The sequence below is a fragment of the Podarcis melisellensis genome (assembly GCF_964234715.1).
Source record: "Podarcis melisellensis genome assembly, chromosome: 13".
NCBI classification, from domain to species: domain Eukaryota; kingdom Metazoa; phylum Chordata; class Lepidosauria; order Squamata; family Lacertidae; genus Podarcis; species Podarcis melisellensis.
In genome coordinates, this window is record NC_138545.1 from 7,219,918 (window position 1) to 7,237,535 (window position 17,618).

General features: G+C 51.5%; 1 protein-coding gene across 5 annotated transcripts in view; it reads left to right on the top strand.

Annotated features, from left to right (window-relative positions):
* The window catches only part of CDH24 (cadherin 24), a 33,559-nt gene continuing 15,941 nt past the window's right edge, over nt 1-17,618 (top strand). Inside the window, exons 1-3 of one of the 5 annotated variants that reach the window (XM_081886778.1) lie at nt 1-260; nt 11,970-12,277; nt 14,393-14,687. In XM_081886778.1, the coding sequence (XP_081742904.1) occupies nt 12,059-12,277; nt 14,393-14,687 (514 nt within the window). In that variant the 5' untranslated portion in view covers nt 1-260; nt 11,970-12,058. Of the gene's footprint in view, nt 261-3,573; nt 4,279-6,280; nt 6,871-11,358; nt 12,278-14,392; nt 14,688-15,349; nt 15,630-17,618 lie in introns of those variants that run through there. The other 4 variants (XM_081886780.1, XM_081886781.1, XM_081886779.1 and 1 more) reach the window with 4 other exon arrangements.

The window sequence follows — 17,618 nt, forward strand, 5'->3', positions numbered from 1 at the left end:
AGCTGAGAAAGACGAGGGAGGGAGGGGGAGGATCAGACGAGCATCTCTGCAGAAGGAGCATCCCTGCATCTCTCTGTCGCTGGTCCTGCTGCGCTCCCGTCTTCCTTCTCGCCCTTTGCTTCTCTCTCTCTCTCTCTCTTTTTCTCTTCTCTTCTACCTCCCTCCTCTTTCTCTCTCTCCCTCTCTTCCCCCCTTCCTTCTACATCTCTGTCTCGTTCCCTCCTTCCTTAACCCCTTTTCCCGGACTCCCAGCGACTCAGGTAGGTTCCCTTCACTTTTGGGGTGGGGGGAAGGCAGAGGGAGAAGAAGGATAGAGGGGTGGAGCCCCCAGAGGGTACCCACAAGAAGAGGGGGGTGGCAAAATGTGGGGGTGGAGTGGGGGGGACGGAGTGCGGGCGAACCCCACAACCCACTTCCCTACAAGAGCTCAGTTCCCCCCATCTTTATCCATTCTTTCCTCCAAATGTTATATTATTATTATTAATAATATTATTTGGGGAGGGGGCTGTTTCTAGACCTGGCTCGAGCGCATGGGAGGAGCGCGGGAATCACTAATTGATAAAAAGGCAAAATATGTAGAATTCTATTTGGGGTGGGGGGGGCGGTTCCATCCTGCACTTCTCCGTCCCTCCCACTTTCTCATCCCTTCTTTCCAGCCCCAGCTGTGTATGTGTGTGTTTCCCCTCCTCCTATTCCCGGGGGGAGTCGGGGATCAAAGTTTGATTAGGGACGTGACGGGAGCGAGGAGGGGGGAAAGCGATGGGGAGCCAGCGGCGCCCGCACTCATCCGTCCGCCGGGCTTTTTCGTTCCTTCGTTCCGGAGAGAATTCCGTATTGATTGTGACAAATGTTGTGGCTGGCGGGATTCCCGTCTGGGAGGGGAGGCTGGGACGGCGAGGGACCCCCCCCCCTTTCCCCAAACAGACGCGCTCTCGCCTTTCTCTCCCTCCTTCTCTCTCTCTCTTCCCCCCACCCACCGTTTTCTCTTCCCCTCTTTCTTTCTTTCTGCCTGTCTCATTCCGCGATTCCGAGGCGCCTCATTAGGAATTTCACTCACGCAGCCCTGGGTTGTAAATCTACCCCGGGAGTCTTAAGACTGCAGCGCGGGGGAAAGGATTGCGGGGGGCATTGGGAGGCTGGAAAAAGAGGGGGGACACCTGCTGGCATGACCGAGGGAGGGGGGGAGATGGAGATAAATCAGGACCCCCCCACCTCAGCCTCCCGCCCCACAAGGATTCCCAGGAGAGGGAGGGCTATGGTGAGGGTTGCTGAAAACTGACCCACAGCCCCCCCCCACATCCACCCAGATCTGGAGAGACCCCCTACAAGGCATTTTATGACAGCCCCCTCCCCAAATTCATTGATGCATCAGCATCAGCTCTTCAAGTGTCGTAGCTACCCCACAAGGGCTATGGGGTGGCTATAGATTTGGGGTGGCTCTGGCCTCAGTCTCCCGTCTCAGCCCATTATCCCCCCCCAATAATCCTCTGCATTCCTCAATGCACCTTGGTCCTCCTGACCCACAGCCCCCGAAAGCTGCCCCCTGATCTTTAAATGAATGCTATTCCTTCCTGGATTACCTGTCGCCATCCTCACTCCCCAGGGCCTTTGACCTCTTCCTCGCAGGCCAAACCCCTGGTGTTGTGGCCTCACTCTTTCGATTATTGCTCCTCAGGTTCAATTTCAGACCCGATTCCCTCTCCCCTCAAAACCGCACATAAAAAAATAAATCCCAGCTTTGGTCCTGAGCAGTACTTCAAGGTCTCCATTTCGGACCTAACTCTGCCCCCACTCTACCTACTGAAAGGTTTTTCATTTTTAGGAACACACTGAATCGTAAAACTGGGGTGCCAGGGTCCCCCCAGAAGACCACCCTGTCCAACTGTACTTCAGAGGCCCAGCCACCCCCAACATTATCTACACCCAGTTTGACTCTAACCAAATTCGCTTGTGGCTTCTCAAAAAACCCCAAAACCCACCCAATATCTTTTTGGACTTCTAGTTTCAGGGGGCATCTGCCCCCCCCCGCAGGTCCATCATGCCCCCCTCCTCATTATATTTCCCTCCCCACCACTAAGGGCTGCATTACCCCCACCCCACTTTCTCTTGGAGTCAATTTTCTGACGAGGCGAAATAAGATTTGCTGGGTTTATTCTCCCAGGGTCTGGGAATAACTAATCCTAAAAAATCCGCTTAGATTTGGGCAGGAGGGGAGGGGAAAGGGAGGAAAGAGACAGAGCCTGCCTGGAGGGGGAGAAGGAATAAATGAAGGAAGGGATGGGGCGGAGAGGGCTGGGGAGGAGGGCATCACTTTCAGGAGGAAGCAGCGGGGAATTAAAACAAACACAACCAGCCTTGGTCCCAGCTTAGGGCCTCATTCGGAGCCCCTGATTTATTTTAATGGCATCTAGGAAATCTGGGATACAAGATTTACAGTTACAAGAGGCTACTGGAAATTGGCATTTAAACAGCAAAGTAATAAATGAGATACTTATATATGTCTCTGCTCCCCTTTTTTTGCTTTTTGCATTAAAAAGAAAGAAAGAAATGCAAGCACTTTTAAATCAGTGGGGCATGAATGAACAGGGACCTAGTCTTTTAGGTTCATCTTTCCTTATGTTCTAGAAGAGTTGCCACCTTTATCATACTGCTCTTGCCCCTTGGGCTTTTAACGGCGGTCTGATCTGAGGAGAAATTAGGCAGGGTAAAGCTTTTCTCATCTCCTGATCTCCAAGCCAGAAAAAAAGCTTTTTAGCGGGCTACGTTTCTGAGCAATGGGCTAACGTCAAAAACACAGCAGCTGGGGGACAGGGAAGCAGTTGGCAACTCTCTAAAGGACAGGCAGGCAGGGAGCACGCTATCTGTGGGTGCGCTGGCTCAAAATCACTTAACGGCGATGAGGGTGTGTATCAGATCGATCAGTCTTTCAATCTGGATTAATTAATCCGGAATAAGTACCACCCCCTGATCCCATAATCACACTCCCTGGTGCCTATTAGAATCCACATTTCCGTGTTGTCTCCTTTTTAAAAACAAAAACAAGCCATCGTCTTAACACTTACCAGATCTGTAGTAAGTTAAGCGAAAACAAGAATGTACATTTGATCACAAGAAACATCATAATTGCCTGTTTGCTGCTTTCTGGGCCACATTCACAAAATTTGCAAGTGACAGATTCCAGGACTAAAAGGTGCTGTCAGCATCCTTGTTAAACAAACAAAAATTTGAATTATTACCTGGTCTTAATGCTTGAGATATTTTGGAGTGCTGGGATCTAGCCTTGGGACGCGGGGAAATAATAAAAAGGCAGCGTGTGCTCTGAGCATTGGCAGAGTGCCTTTCCCCTCAACCGTCATGAGCCACAACCAGCTATTGTACCCACAGAAGTTCAAACCTCCTAGCACATTTGAGCATGCGAGTGCCTTCCTTTAACCCCGCAAAATGGGGATCTGTAGCTCACTGGCAGAGCATTCGCTTTGCATGGAGAAAGTCCAAGGTTCGATCCCTGATGTCTCCAGTTACATAATCATAATAAATTTAATAATAACAAGATGTGGATCGTGGCCAGTCAGAGGAGGCTAAACATGATGAAGTGGACAAATAAGTTTCATTCGGTAGAAGGCAGCTTCCTCAAATATATTCTCATATGCAAAATCGCTAATATTTATTCTGTATTGACTATTCTGTCATCCCTTTCTTCAATCATTGACACAGATAACAGCTGCCACTTCATATAAAAGCACATTGAAAATAGTTTTTTTTGGGGGGTGGTATGTGAAGAATACTGTCGTTTGAACCACCCCAGTTGTGCATACAAAAAGAGGGTTGTGTTGCTAAAGTAATCCCAGAGAGCGATTTCCGTGTTTTCTTTCTGTTTGTCCTGGGCTGGGCCAGATCAAAAGTCATCGCCTCAGGCGGCAGAACCAGGACACAATTTGAGGGCTTGTCTTTTTGGGGCAATTTCCGTCCCAAACGTACCCCCTTGGTATAATTTTAGCGGCTCGGCGGCAGGAACTAAGCGCCATTTTGGATCTGCCGGCCTGAATCTTGCCAGGCCTGGGCGGGAGAGAAGCAGCTTAGCTGTTTTGCCTCAGGTGGCAAAATATCTGAGGCTGGCTCTGGACATCGCACACATCTTGGGAAGCGTTCCAAAATTTATGAAACGGAAACTTTACAACGGTCTGCCTCTGTGCCTGTTTGACTGCCCAGATTTGTGGTTAGCCGGTCAGCTTTTGGCTCCCGTGGAGGGAGTTTAGATGTATTTGACTTGACCCACTTGTAAGCTAACGTTTTTTTATTATTTTTTAATGCAGCTTGGGGTTGCTTTCGGACATCTGTCTTAAGATGCCTGTCTAGGGAAATGTAAAAAGTAGGAAACGAAAAACTCCTGCAGCTTCCTAGCATGTTTATTTCATTAGCCTCCTTTTTCCAGTGGGAAATGGGTGCTGCTACCACGCACACCCCAGACGCCCTTGAAATGTGTGTTTTGCTGAGCTAATTCTGACCTGTGGTAACAACCTGCGAATGGTCATTACTCTGGGTTTGTTAGCCAGACTCAGGGAACAAGAGAGTGGCATCGGCGTGTCTTTTCACGCGCGACGGCAGATCCTCTGAGACCCTCTTGAGTTATTTGTGTGATATAATCATAGAATCGTGGAATTGGAAGAAAGGGGCGCGAGGGTCATCTAGTCCAACCCTCTGCGATGCAGGAATCTTTTGCCCGACACGGGACTCGAATCCACAACCCTGAGATTATGAGTCTCATGCTCTGCCGACTGAGCTAGCTGCCTGATAGGCGGGATATGTGCCTGCATGTGTGAATGCAACTAATGCAGGGCAAAGGAGTGAAGAGAGCCGGGTCTTTTCATTCAAATTACAGACAACGGGAAATTTGGAAGCGGGTAGGAAAGGAATCAAGTCCTACTCTTGTAAAAGTTCAAATGGATACCTGAGGCTGGTGCTCAGGCAACTTTTGGGCTGAATCGGTAACACTGAGGGAAAAGCGAAGGGAGGAGATGTCGTTGTTGTGGGACAGGGCAAGTTGCCTCTGGGGAAATTCGGTGCTGACTAGAAGCTTAGACCTGAGCTTTTGTGCCTCGCTGGCTTCTTGAGAAACCTGCAACGGTGAAAATCCTATCTCTCCCCGCCGGCCCTCCCCAAGTCAGTTGCTCCACACTGATCTGCTTTTGAAATTAGAAAGGGGGGCTTTTCCACCCTGCCTCTCCCCAGCCCTCAGATCTCTCAGATCTTAAATGCTCCTTCCTGTAATTTAAAATTGTTTCTTCTTATCCTCGCCCTCAGCAGATACGGCATACTCTCCCCTCTTCTTTCTGACACCCTTTTAAAATACTTGGGAGGAAACCGCCGCTTCTTAGAGCAAGGGGAACAGGGAGACCCTCTAGCTTGTACGGCAAAAGGACTGTAGTTCCGCGCCAGAGCAAGGCCGCAGAGGCTTCTGGGAAATAGCTTTGTGAACGCCATAGCTGTCCGCAGGGTCGGTGGGCAGAAGGGGGCAGGCCAGCCCCCAAAACTGAGAAAAAAAGACGTGAGATGGGGCATGAAAAGTTGGGCAAGTTTGAGCCAGGCCTCACCTAGTTTTAGGCCCGTGAAAGAGATCAGTCTCTGAAATACTTCCCCTTGCAGTCACACCCCTGTAGCCTCGAACACACGGAGAGATTTTTGTGGCAACTCGTAGGTGAAGGGAGAGAACTCTGCACATGTTCAGAGGCCCTCCAGGGTCGAGTTTTTCACTCTTGGTCTCCAGTTGCAGGAAGCAGGCGACGACTTGGGACTCCTCTGAGGGCAGGGAAGGAAACTTGACTTTGGTGCCTTGGAATTATAGGAGAATAGAAAGCTGCCTTGCGCTAGAGTCACACCACTGGTCTACCTAGTATTGCCTGCACTGACTGGCAGCATTTCTCCAAGGCTGCAGACAGGCGTCTCTCCCAGCCCTCGCAGATGCTCTTCCAGCACAATCCCTTGGTGCTGATAATGCCAAGGCTGAAGGTTCAAATCCTGGCATGAGACGGCTGCATTGCAGGGGTTTGGACTAGATGACCCACTGGGTCCCTCCCAACTCTACGATTGTATAATCTACACCGGGGTAGGCAACCTAAGGCCCAAGGGCCAGATGCGGCCCATTGGCCTTCTCAATCCGGCCCACGTGTTTTTACATGAGTAGAATGTGTCCTTTTATTTAAAATGCATCTCTGGGTTATTTGTGGGGAATAGAAATGTGTTCATTATTTTTTTAAAAAAATATAGTCTGGCCCACCACATGGTCTGAGGGACGGTGGACAGGCCCACGGCTGACCCCTGATCTACATTACCAAAAGCGGTTGAGAGAGGCAGCGGCTGTTGGGTTCGTGCCTGAACCGAACAAGTTGCTTACAGGACCACGGCCAGCTGCCTTACGTTGAGCCAGACCCTCGGCCCACCGAGTGCAGTTTTGCCTACACTGACTGGCAGCAGAGGGTCTCCAGGGTGTCAGGCAGGGAGACACCCCCAGGCTGGGATCGAACCTGGGAGTTTCTGCGTGCAAAGCGGATTCTCTGCCACTGAGCCGCACAGCCTGCATTGCCCAAGGGCTGCATTTGGCTACTGAAAACGGGGGCCGAGGCCTGAAAGAGTGCCTGCTCAGCAGGAGTAAAGCCCAGCCTTTTCCCTCCCTCTGCCACCATCTCAAATTAAATCCGGGGCGGGCTGCTTATTGAGGAAGCACCTGCTGGACACGCGCTCCCAGCCTCCCATTCCCCTCCCCCCCTTGCTCATTTCCTCGCTGTTTATCTTCATTTCCGATCAATAAGGAGAAGCCAAGTGACTGAATCAGTTGTCGCTCTGAATGAATTACAGCGATTAGGCCCCGGGATGGTGAGGAGGACGAGGAGGGAGGAGGAACTGGGGACCAGATCTTCGTGCCAGTTTCAACAGAGGGCGCCACTGGAGGGCAAGGAGGGGGTGTTTTTAAAAAAAGGAAAGGAAAAATTTATTAACTGCATTTCTGGATCACGCTCGAAAGGTTAAAGCAGGTCAGGCCGCAGTTGGGCCCAACTGCCCCGCAGGTTAATTGGGTTGAACGAAGGCCTCAGAGGGAAACCGCTAACAAGGAAGGCGAGATAGAGGAGGGGGAAAAAACTGTGAGAAAGGCAGAGAATGCAGATGCCGGCTGAGCGAAAGAAATACAAAAAGGTGGGGAGACCCGGGGCGCTTCCGGACGACCTGTGCATTGCGCATTTCGTCCTGATTTGTTCACTGGGAAGCGAGGCAACGTTGGCCATTTAGTGAGCGTTCGCCCAGTTTGTTTTCGGGGAGGTTAGATGATTTTGCGCCAAAGCCAGTGTTACCCCTGCACTTTCTGTGTCGTGAAAAGTTGGATCTTTTGGGGAAAGTGGGTTTCTTATTTCTTTCTTGGTTAAATTTGTATTCTGCCCTTCATCCGAAGATCTTAGGGCAGCTCACGGCAGGATATATATACTGTATCGACAGGGTTTTGAGTACAAGAGGGCCAAGTCAACTTTAAGCATGCAGCCTAAATTTGCTGGTATGTGGTTGAATCCCGCTTGAAAGCAGTGACAGTCTGGAAGCTCCCAGGTTGTGGAAGAAGGAGCAACAAGAGGGAGGGAGGGAGGGAGGGAGGGAGGGAGGGAGGGAGGGAGGGAGGGAGGAAGGAAGGAAGGAAGGAAGGAAGGAAGGAAGGAAGGAAGGAAGGAAGGAAGGAAGGAAGGAAGGGTCTGTGGTGGAGCTCAGCCCTAGCACTAGTTGCCAATGGCAGAGCTTAACCCTTGAGGTTATGAAGCAAGAGCAAAACAAGGGCTCCCCAGAGCAGATGCAGAATGCATCTCCCTTAAGAGCATAAGAAGACCTTGCTGGATCAGGCCAGTGGCCCGTCTAGTCCAGCATCCTGATCTCACAGTGGTCAACCAGATGTCCCGGGAGGAAACCCAGAGGCAGGATTTGAGCACCAAAACACTCTCCACCTCCTGAGATTCCCAGAAACATGCTGCAGAAGACAGCTGTTACGGCTCGTAGCTGTCGATGGCCGAATCCTCCCGCAGATTTGCCTGATCCTCTTTTAAAGCCATCCAAGTCGGTGGCCCTCCTCACCGCTTCCTGCGGGAGCAACTGACCGACTGCCGCAGGATCCTGAGGTCAGAGAGTCTTCCCACGTCGAGGGCTGAGGATGAGAGCTTCCCAGGTCGGAGGATGCTCCTTCCAGGCAGTTCTGGGTCCTGGCATTTGTCCCCCACCCTCTCGAAACCAAGGACTGGGAAGGCAGGCAGGTAGCCAGGCAAAATATTGCAGAGGGTTAAGTGAAGAGGGTACCTCAACTGCCCTGCTATTATCCCCCTAGCGTGGCCAAGGGTCCTAGAAGAAAGAGGACAGGGCCTCAGGGCTTCCTCGGTGGCCCAAGTCAATGATGGCAGAGGTTTTAAGCACAGAGGCACACGTGGCTGAAATATTTTGCCAAGTTTTCCTGGCCCCCGGCTCCTTCTGCCCATTTCCACCGCTAGATCCAGAGTGTATGTATATATATATATATATCCCTACACAAAACAGGACGAGGCGGTATCTCTGTCTCGTTCTGCCCTTCCTTGCAACTGCGTTTATCTCTCCGTCTGTCCATTTCTCGCTCCATCCATCATCTGTTCTCTCTCGTCTGCAGGGCAGGCTGGGGAGCAGGACCTGAGGGGAATGTAGAACAGAACAGAGACACCAGGAGTGTGTGTGTTGTGGGGGGGGGCAGGGAGTGAGAACAAGAGGGAGAGAAGATGTGGGGAAGGAAGGAGAGAGGGAGGCACAGGCGGATGCATAGATAAATAATCTGCACGGATGGATGGACGGACGGGCAGATGGCTTAGATGAATAGTTAAGTGCTGTCTTTGGACAGGTTGGTGATGGGAGGTGGATAGAGCGATGGGCATATTTGAAGATCTCTGTGGACGGACGGATGAATAGTGGGCGGGTGCTGCAGGAGATGGGTGGGTGGTTTAAAGAGGGACGTGTGGGGAGAGGAGGAAGGGGGAAAGGGGTGGGTGAATGGGGGAAAAACGGAGCTTGGAAATGTGTGGATGGTCGGAACATTTCGCATCGGGGGTACATGTGCGGATGGTAGACTCTGGATGGTGGGCAACTAGGAACTCCACGAAGAGGCCCTAGTGGTTTCGTGGGTGTGGAAAGATGGCTGCACCCAAGGGGTGCTTTGTGAATGATTCGGGGCTTCCCCAGGCGGGAAAGAGGAGCGAACCCCACAGACCCGAGCAACAAAATGGCTCTACAGTGGTACCTTGGGTTACATACGCTTCAGGTTACAGGCACTTCAGGTTACAGACTCTGCTAACCCAGAAATATTACCTCAGGTTAAGAACTTTGCTTCAGGATGAGAACAGAAATTGTGCTCCAGCGGCGTGGCGGCAGCGGGAGGCCCCTTTAGCTAAAGTGGTGCTTCAGGTTAAGAACGAACCTCCGGAACAAATTAAGTTCATAACCTGAGGTACCACTGTATTGCCTAAACAAACTGGGCAGCAGTTCTTCAGGGTTCCAGGCAGGACTCTCCCAGCCGTACCTGGGGACACCGGGACTTGAACCTGGGACCGCCTGCCTGCAAAGCAGATGTTCTCCCGCTGAGTTGCGGCCCCTTCTTCCAGCTGAGCTGACTTCAGTGCCAGCAACGGAAATAGCATCTTCCTGACAACCTGAAGGCAGCAAACTATTTTAGGGATGCTGGGCTGGCCCATGTCGCCTGCACAGCTTGGTCCTCCAACAGAGAGCAACACGGAGGGGGGCCTTCGGAAGGAAGCTCCAGGAAGCAGAGGTGGAGGCCCTCCGCACCTGCCCCCTGAGGCGGTCTCCTTTCTCCGCCCAATGATAGGGCCGGCCCTCTTCCTCCCCATTCATTCTTTCCCGTTCCTGAGTCAGACCCCAGAACTGTGTTTAGGCTGACACCCTTGTCGGTGGATGTAACTTTCACGAGTACAGCTCATGTTACCTGGGATCCTGAAGCTACCAGGACAAGGCTGCGACTTAAACGTTAGGAATAAGTGCTATTTGACAACTCAGCTAGCTCAGAAGGCAGTGGACTTTTCTTCCAACCGTACGATTCTATGGTTTGTGGCAGGCTGACACCCTAGGCACAGAAAGACCCAGAGTTTGAGATCCTGGGTCAGAAGGAGTAGTAGCTAGGAAGCTGCCTTATGCTGAGTCAGAGCAACTAGGCCAGTGTTGCCTGCACGGACTGGCAGCCGTTCTTTAGGGTTTCAGCCTCTCCCTACCTGGAGATGCTAGGAATTGAACCTGCAACCTTCTGCATGCAGAGCAAATGCTCTGTCACTGAGCCACGACCCGTCTCCGTCGTCACGCATAAGTAGTATAACCTCCAGTGGGACCGATTTACCCAGTGCTGAACTGGCCTTCTGGTACCCATAATAGGTAAATCTGTCTCCATTAAATGAGCCTTTTCCTCCTCTCCGCCGCCAGAAGCAGCTGAGTTTCACCTGCGGAGTAGTATAGGAAACCAAGGGTTGATCCGAAGAACCCGCATTCACTTGTGATACTGGTTTTGTTCTTAGATTTCCCATTCCTGCCTTCGTATAATTTTAATGTTTACTGTGAACCGAGAAGTGGGGAACCCATGGCCTTCCGAATGTTGTGGCACTCTGGTTCCCATTGTTCCCTGATGGTGAGCCATACTAGTCACAAAATCCAGAGGGCCACAGGTTTCCCCAGTCCTGTTTTAAACCGCCCGGAGTATCCTAGCTAGGAGGTGGTCCGCAAATATTGCAAATCAATAAGAATAGAGGATGCTGGGATGAGGTTCTCAGCTCACGCGCCAGCCGAGCAGCATCCGCAGTGGAGCGCAAGCCCAAAGATTGCCTCTCGACTCGATCGTTTGCTGCGTCGGGCGGTGCCAGCGCAGTGTACACCCGAAGACGTGCAGAGTGTGACCCAGGCGGCTCCCTTGCCTTGGCTTTGCCCTTCCCTGAAGAGAGGCAGTGTGGTGTAGGGCTTACAGTGTTGGACCAAGACCTGCGAGACCAGGGTTCGAATCCCTGGCAGACGGTTCCCCCTCAAAAAATTCCAATTTGGAGCCCATTGGCATAGCTGTCAACTTTTCCCTTTTCTTGTGAGGAATCCTATTTGGAATAAGGGAATTTCCCTTAAAAAAAGGGAAACGTTGACAGCTATGCCCATTGGTTAGATCCAGCAGGAGGGCAGTTCTCTGCAGAAGTCCTGTAGGACTGCGGGCAACGTTGGTCAGCTTGCCTTGGGAAGGGATCCGGGAGGCTAGGAGGGATTTTGGCTAGGTCTTGCTCATGGGTTGCAATGGGAAGACCTATAGTCCATTTGGGGACAGTGTTTGGCCAAGTGTGGATGTGTCTCCTGGTCTACCTGTTATCAGTTATCATTCGTAGATCTGGTGTCTGGTTCTTTTCAGAAGGCCGGGAAGGATTTTAGATATCTCTGACCCATAGTTGCAGTTAGTAGACCTGGGGATCTGACCTTGTGGGGTGACCTTGAGCTAGTTGCCACTCCTTAGGCCAGGCTTCCTCAACCTCGGCCCTCCAGATGTTTTGAGTCTACAATTCCCATCATCCCTGACCACTGGTCCTGCTAGCTAGGGATCATGGGAGTTGTAGGCCACAAACATCTGGAAGGCCGAGGTTGAGGAAAACTGCCTTAGGCTGACCCCCACTCAAGACAGTATACACCCCCATGGGCTCCTTGGAAGGGAAGAGGGTTGCAAATGCTGTAATAAATAAATAACTCTGGCACAATCGGATGGGAATCGGAGAAAGGAAGAGGAACGGTGTTCTTTATGGATTATCTGCATGAATCAGCCATTTATTCTGGACAGGGGTGGATGGCGATGTACGTGATTGGAAGGATGCACCTGACTGGCAATGATATCTAGTCTTTCTCTCCCTCTCTCTCTCCCCTTCTCTCTCCCCCCACCTTGCCCCCCATGCACCCAGATCCACCCAGATGGGGTAGCTGTTCCTTATGGGCAACACAGATGAGCAGCGCCCCCCGCTGCAGGAGGACTGAACTGCGGGGCTGAGCGATGGCCAGTTTCCTCCAGCTCCTGCTGGCCTGGTTGGGAGGCTGCGGCTGTGCAGGCCGCCTCATGCCGCCCAGCCAGGGGGCCAGAGCTGGGTCTCTGCGGGGGAACGTGTCTCAGCGCTGGGAGCGCCCGCTGATGAGGTCCCGTCGCAGCTGGGTCTGGAACCAGTTCTTCGTCATTGAGGAGTACGCCGGACCGGAGCCCGTCCTCATTGGGAGGGTGAGCTGCAGGATGGCTGGGTCCCACACTGGCCAGCGTGGAGGGCTGAGGAGGCAACGAGGGGCAGCCTGGACCTAGGGGGTGCAACCCTACCTTTTGCAAAGGGATGGATCCTCATTGGTGGGCCCACCAGACCTTGCGACATGGTTTGCAAGGCTGGTTCAGCCAAGCTACCTGCCCTACATCAATTATGTGTGGGGCAGGTCAGGGTGAGACTCAGCCCAAAGTATGTTTTCTGGGCACAGCGGATCAGCTGACTGCAATGCCGCTTTCAAAGTGCCAGGCGAGGGAGACAGTGCGGAGTAGTGGTTAGAGCGCTGGACCTGGGTTCAAATTCCTCCTCAGCCATGAAGTCCACTTTGGGCCAGTCACTATCTCTCAGCTTAATCCATCCCACAGGGTTATTGTGAGGGGGGGAATGGAGAGGGGGAGACGTATGGGTGCTACCTTGAGGTCTCTGGAGAAAAGGTGGTAATTCAGTAAGATTTCCCGCAGCACTGTTTCCGGCAGTGCTTTGAACTTCTGACAGAGACTTGTGGCCACGAATGAGGAATCGGCGGACCTGCAGATTTTGCTAGGAGCCAGCTCCCGTAAGCCCCGGGCAGCATGTCCAGTGGTCAGGGATGATGGGATCTGGAGTCGCAGGCAACCTGGAGGGCCACAGGTCCCCCACTCCTCCTGCCTAAACCCCTTGAGGTTTTATTCTGAGTTGATTTTAGAATGTATTTCAATTAATTGATAATGATTTTATGTAAACTGTGTTTCTTTTACTGTTGTTAACCGCTCTGAGCCCGGCTTCGGCTGGGTAGGGAGGGATATTATTATTATTATTATTATTATTATTATTATTATTATTATTATTATTATTCCTCCTTTCAGGCTCCTGCCTCAGCCCTTCTCCTCTCTCCCTCATTCCTGGACCCTCCTTCCCTAGGCCCTAACAGCCCACCCCAATATTGCGGAGTTTTGCGTTTGGAAGCAAGCACTCAGGCCTTTTTTTCAGAAATCTCATCTGCACAATAGCTTCCTGGAACGGACTCAGGGAAAATGATGTCTAAAAAACAAACAAAAAACACACACAAAAAAATTTCCCCAGACAACCAGACTGAAAGCCATTTATTGCACACAGGATGCAGAAACAATATAATATTCATTTCTGACTGGCTTTCAGTCAAGATGTCCCTGGCTCGAATGGCACCTGAGCTGTGAACTAATTTAGACACGCTGCATTTATCAGCCTCAAAGCGCAATACAGTAATAAATGAGCAAGTTGGTCAGTGGAGGGGATGGGAGCTGGCGCAAGGCAAGATTCTTGCACTTGAAGATGTGGGCACACAAGATATATTGTACCTTGAACACTGGATTATTGTACATGAAAAAGCAGCCTTGCTGGTTAGGCCACCTCCGCCCCATACTGTCAAAGTGTTATGATGCCATTTTAAACAGGCGTGGCTTCCCCCAAGGAATTATGGGAATTGTAGGCGGTTACAGGTGCTACAATTCCCAGAGTTCCTGGGAAGAGAGATTGGTGGTTACGCCACTCTGGGAAATGTAGCCTCGGGAGCGGAATAAGAGGTCTTCCGAACAGCTCTCAGGACACAGGATTCTTTGGGGAAAGCCACGGCTGGTATAAAGTTTTATCATAGCACTTTAAACATAAGGTGTGAAAGTAGCTTTAGTAACCTTGGCCACCTGCCCAGTCCATCATTTTGATTGGAGCAAGTCAACCAATGGTAGCCAGGGAACACTTGGCATTAGGGCAGTTCAGCCAATCACCGCCAGCGGTTTCATTGCCGCTGCTCCCACCACCACCACCCAATCCCTTACATTAGGACAGCGTTCATCGCCCTGGTGCCCTTGGGAGGTTTTGGGCTACAGTTCCCAGCAGCTCACCTGTCATGTATGTTGAGATCTAGTTGAGATTCCCCCGTTGCAGGGGGTTAGACTAGATGACCCTCCGAGTTCCTTCCAGCGCTACAGTTCTGATTAATTTGGGTCCCATTAGCCTCAGATGCGCTCCAAAACTCATGGTTGGCAAAGGCTGTGTTAGGGTTATAGATTTAAAAATATTTTTTTACAGAGTTCCATGTCTCAACTCTCGTTTTCCTCTGACAGCTTCACACCGATGTGGACCGGGGCGAGGGCCGCATCAAGTACGTCTTGACCGGAGAGGGGGCCGGCACGGTCTTCGTGATCGACGAGAAAACGGGCAACATCCACGTCACCAAAACCTTGGACCGGGAGGAGAAATCCCAGTATACGTTGCTGGCCCAGGCTGTGGATCGGGCCTCTAACCGGCCTCTGGAGCCGCCGTCTGAGTTCATCATCAAAGTCCAAGACATCAACGATAACCCACCGGTCTTCCTCCATGGCCCTTACCACGCTACTGTGCCCGAAATGAGCAACGTGGGTGAGTCCAGTGTCCTGGCTAGTGGCCCTTAGCTGATCCTTTGCAGAGTACCCTTTTTGATAAGATTTTATTGAGCCTTTTCCTAATGCAATACCCCCCCCCCCGCCAAATTTAAACAGAAACGGAAACGGAAAAAAGAGGAAGGCGTATGCAACATCCTCTCTCACAGTTTAGATCTTAACCCTTGTCTCACACAGGAAGAGGTGGGCCCTCTAAGCTCTCAGCTGGGACCTTTCCTTTCTTCTCCCTGTCTCCCACCCTGCTGCAGCTGCAGTGGCGTAGCGTGGGTTGTCAGCACCCGGGGCAAGGCAAGTAATTTGCGCCCCCTAACCCATGGATTTGCGCCCCCTAACCCGTGGATTTGCGCCCCCTAACCCTAACCCCCAGATGTTGCGCCCGGTGCGGCCGGCCCCCCCTGCACCCCCCACGCTACGCCACTGTGCAGCTGGCACTCTTTGGGCTGGAAGGGTAGAAGGCATGGAAAACGACAGGAGGCAGAGCCAATCTTAAGGCCTCCTCCACGCCCTAAAGTGTTGCAATGCTGCTTTAAGCAGTCATGGCTTCCTCCAGAGAATTCTGGGAGCTGCAGTTTGTTAAGAGTGCCGACAGCTGTTAGGAGGCGCTTATTCCCCTCACGGAACTACAATTCCCAGAGTTCCTTGGGAAGAGGCCTTGAGATCGGTAAACCACTCTGGGAAGTGTTGCTTATTGGGGAGAGAGTCTTCTAACGACTCTCCTGACTCTGAGCAAACCAAAGTTCCCAGAATTCCTTGGGAGAAGCCATGACTGGTATCATAACACAGAGCATGAGTCCTTTCTGAGTCCTACAAGGGGCAACACAGAGAATAAGGAGGAAGAGGAAGCTCACAGGCAGGGTCCCCCTCTGGGCTGGATGTAAGAACATGAACAGCTCAACGCCACTGCGTGGCGAGCTTCCCACAGGTGTGGGGTTGGCCTTGTGTAAATATGGCAGACCATGCACTGTTGCCTCTTGCATCTTCCTGCATCTGGAACATGTCCGTGTCTGGACCCCTCCTTTTATTGGCCTCTTGCTTCCCCACACAAGAGAGGAGGGGAGCCATGGGACGGGAGAGGGCTGTTGTGCCTGAATCTTGCTTCCATGTTTCCCACAGACATCTGGTTGGCCACTGTGAGAACAGGATGTGGGCCTAGTCCAGCAAAGTAGTTCTTATGTCCATATGAAGGAAACTGGAGGAGGGAAGAGGAGCCTGCAGAGTCTCAGAAATACAAGTTCCTCCCCTTCCTGTTTCTTCCTGGGGGGGACATTATGGGGGGAGATTGCCCATTTTGCTGGGTGCTCCAATTCCTCCTGTTCCAGGCTCCTGCCCCAGAGAACACAGGCGAAGAGTTTGAGGTGAAATTGCGGGAGCTATTCTAGATGCCCTCCTGGGCCACCCAAATATCTTGGGTTGGCCCCGTGTGCTTTTAAGTGTGTGAATTCAAATCAGAACCAAGCTTGAAGCCGGGATGCACTCCTCACATGACATTATCCTACCCCTGAGATGCCAGATTTCCTGCTACACACCATGCCCACCAAAGTCCTGCAGGACCTGACCCTCCCTGAGGCTGGTAGCCATTGATAGCCCTCTTCTCCATGAATTGTCCAGTCCTCTTTTAAAGCCGTCCGAGTTGGTGGCCATCATTGCTTCCTGTGGGAGAGCGTTCCATAGTTCAACACTGCACGAAAAAGTTCTTTCTTTTATATACAGTGGTACCTCAGGTTAAGTACTTAATTCGTTCCAGAGGTCCGTTCTTAACCTGAAACTGTTCTTAACCTGAAGCACCACTTTAGCTAATCGGGCCTCCTGCTGTCGCTGCGCCAGTTCTCATCCTGAAGCAAAGTTCTTAACCCAAGGTAATATTTCTGGCTTAGCGGAGTCTGTAACCTGAAGCGTATGTAACCCGAGGTACCACTGTATCCTGAATCTTCCATCATTCAGCGTCTTTGGAAGTCCATGAGTTCCCATGTTCCACTTCTCTTCCAAATCAAAAGTCAGAAGTGCATGTTGACTTTTCTTATGTTAAGAGGACGAACTGCCCAGCCTCAGATAAATCTACCCCCTCTGTGTTCCTGCAGGAGTTGTTTATCTCGGCGTGCCTCCTAACTGGAAGCAGACGAGGCCTGCAACTCACAAAGGGAGGTAACAGGTAGCCCAGGCTTCCTCAAACTGGGCCCTCCAGATGTTTTGAGACTACAATTCCCATCGTCCCTGACCACTGGTCCTGCTAGCTAGGGATCATGGGAGTTGTAGGCCAAAAACATCTGGAGGGCCGTGTTTGAGGAAGCCTGGTGTAGCCTCTTCTCAGGGCAGGCAAATCCACTATGGCTGCGTACACGCTGTTCCTTTAAAGCACATCTGAAGGACATTCTTTCCCCCAAAGAATTATGGGCACTGTAGTTTCTTAAGGGTTGCTGGGAACTGTAGCTCTGTGAGGGGTGAGCTGCGGCTCCCAGAATTCTTTGAGGGGAAAGAATAGGCTTTGAAGGCAAAGTGTGTGCACAGCCCGTGCCTCTTTATTGAGCCTGATTGAACGCTCGAGTCACACCCCATGCTGGCTCACAGCCGAAATTACCTATTCCCCTGCGGAGGCTGAGTAGAATGAGACATGGCCAGGGTGGTGAATCATACAGAGACACAGCAGGGAGCCTCCCTTTATGGGGTGAGTATTTTGGGAGGAGGGTGGAGACAGGTACTTTTGATAATTTAATAGTAACTTTTCAGGGTTGCGGGATTGGGAACGACAGCAACCACGCTGCAAGCCTGCCAGAGCTTTGCGTCTGCAAGCAGGACTCTTGTGAAGAGGCTTGGAGGAGTTCTCATCTAGCATTCTGTTTGGAGATGCTCCTTTTTTATATTGTTATTTTGGCATTTTACAGTTTGCTCTTAATGGAGAATACATGTTGGATTT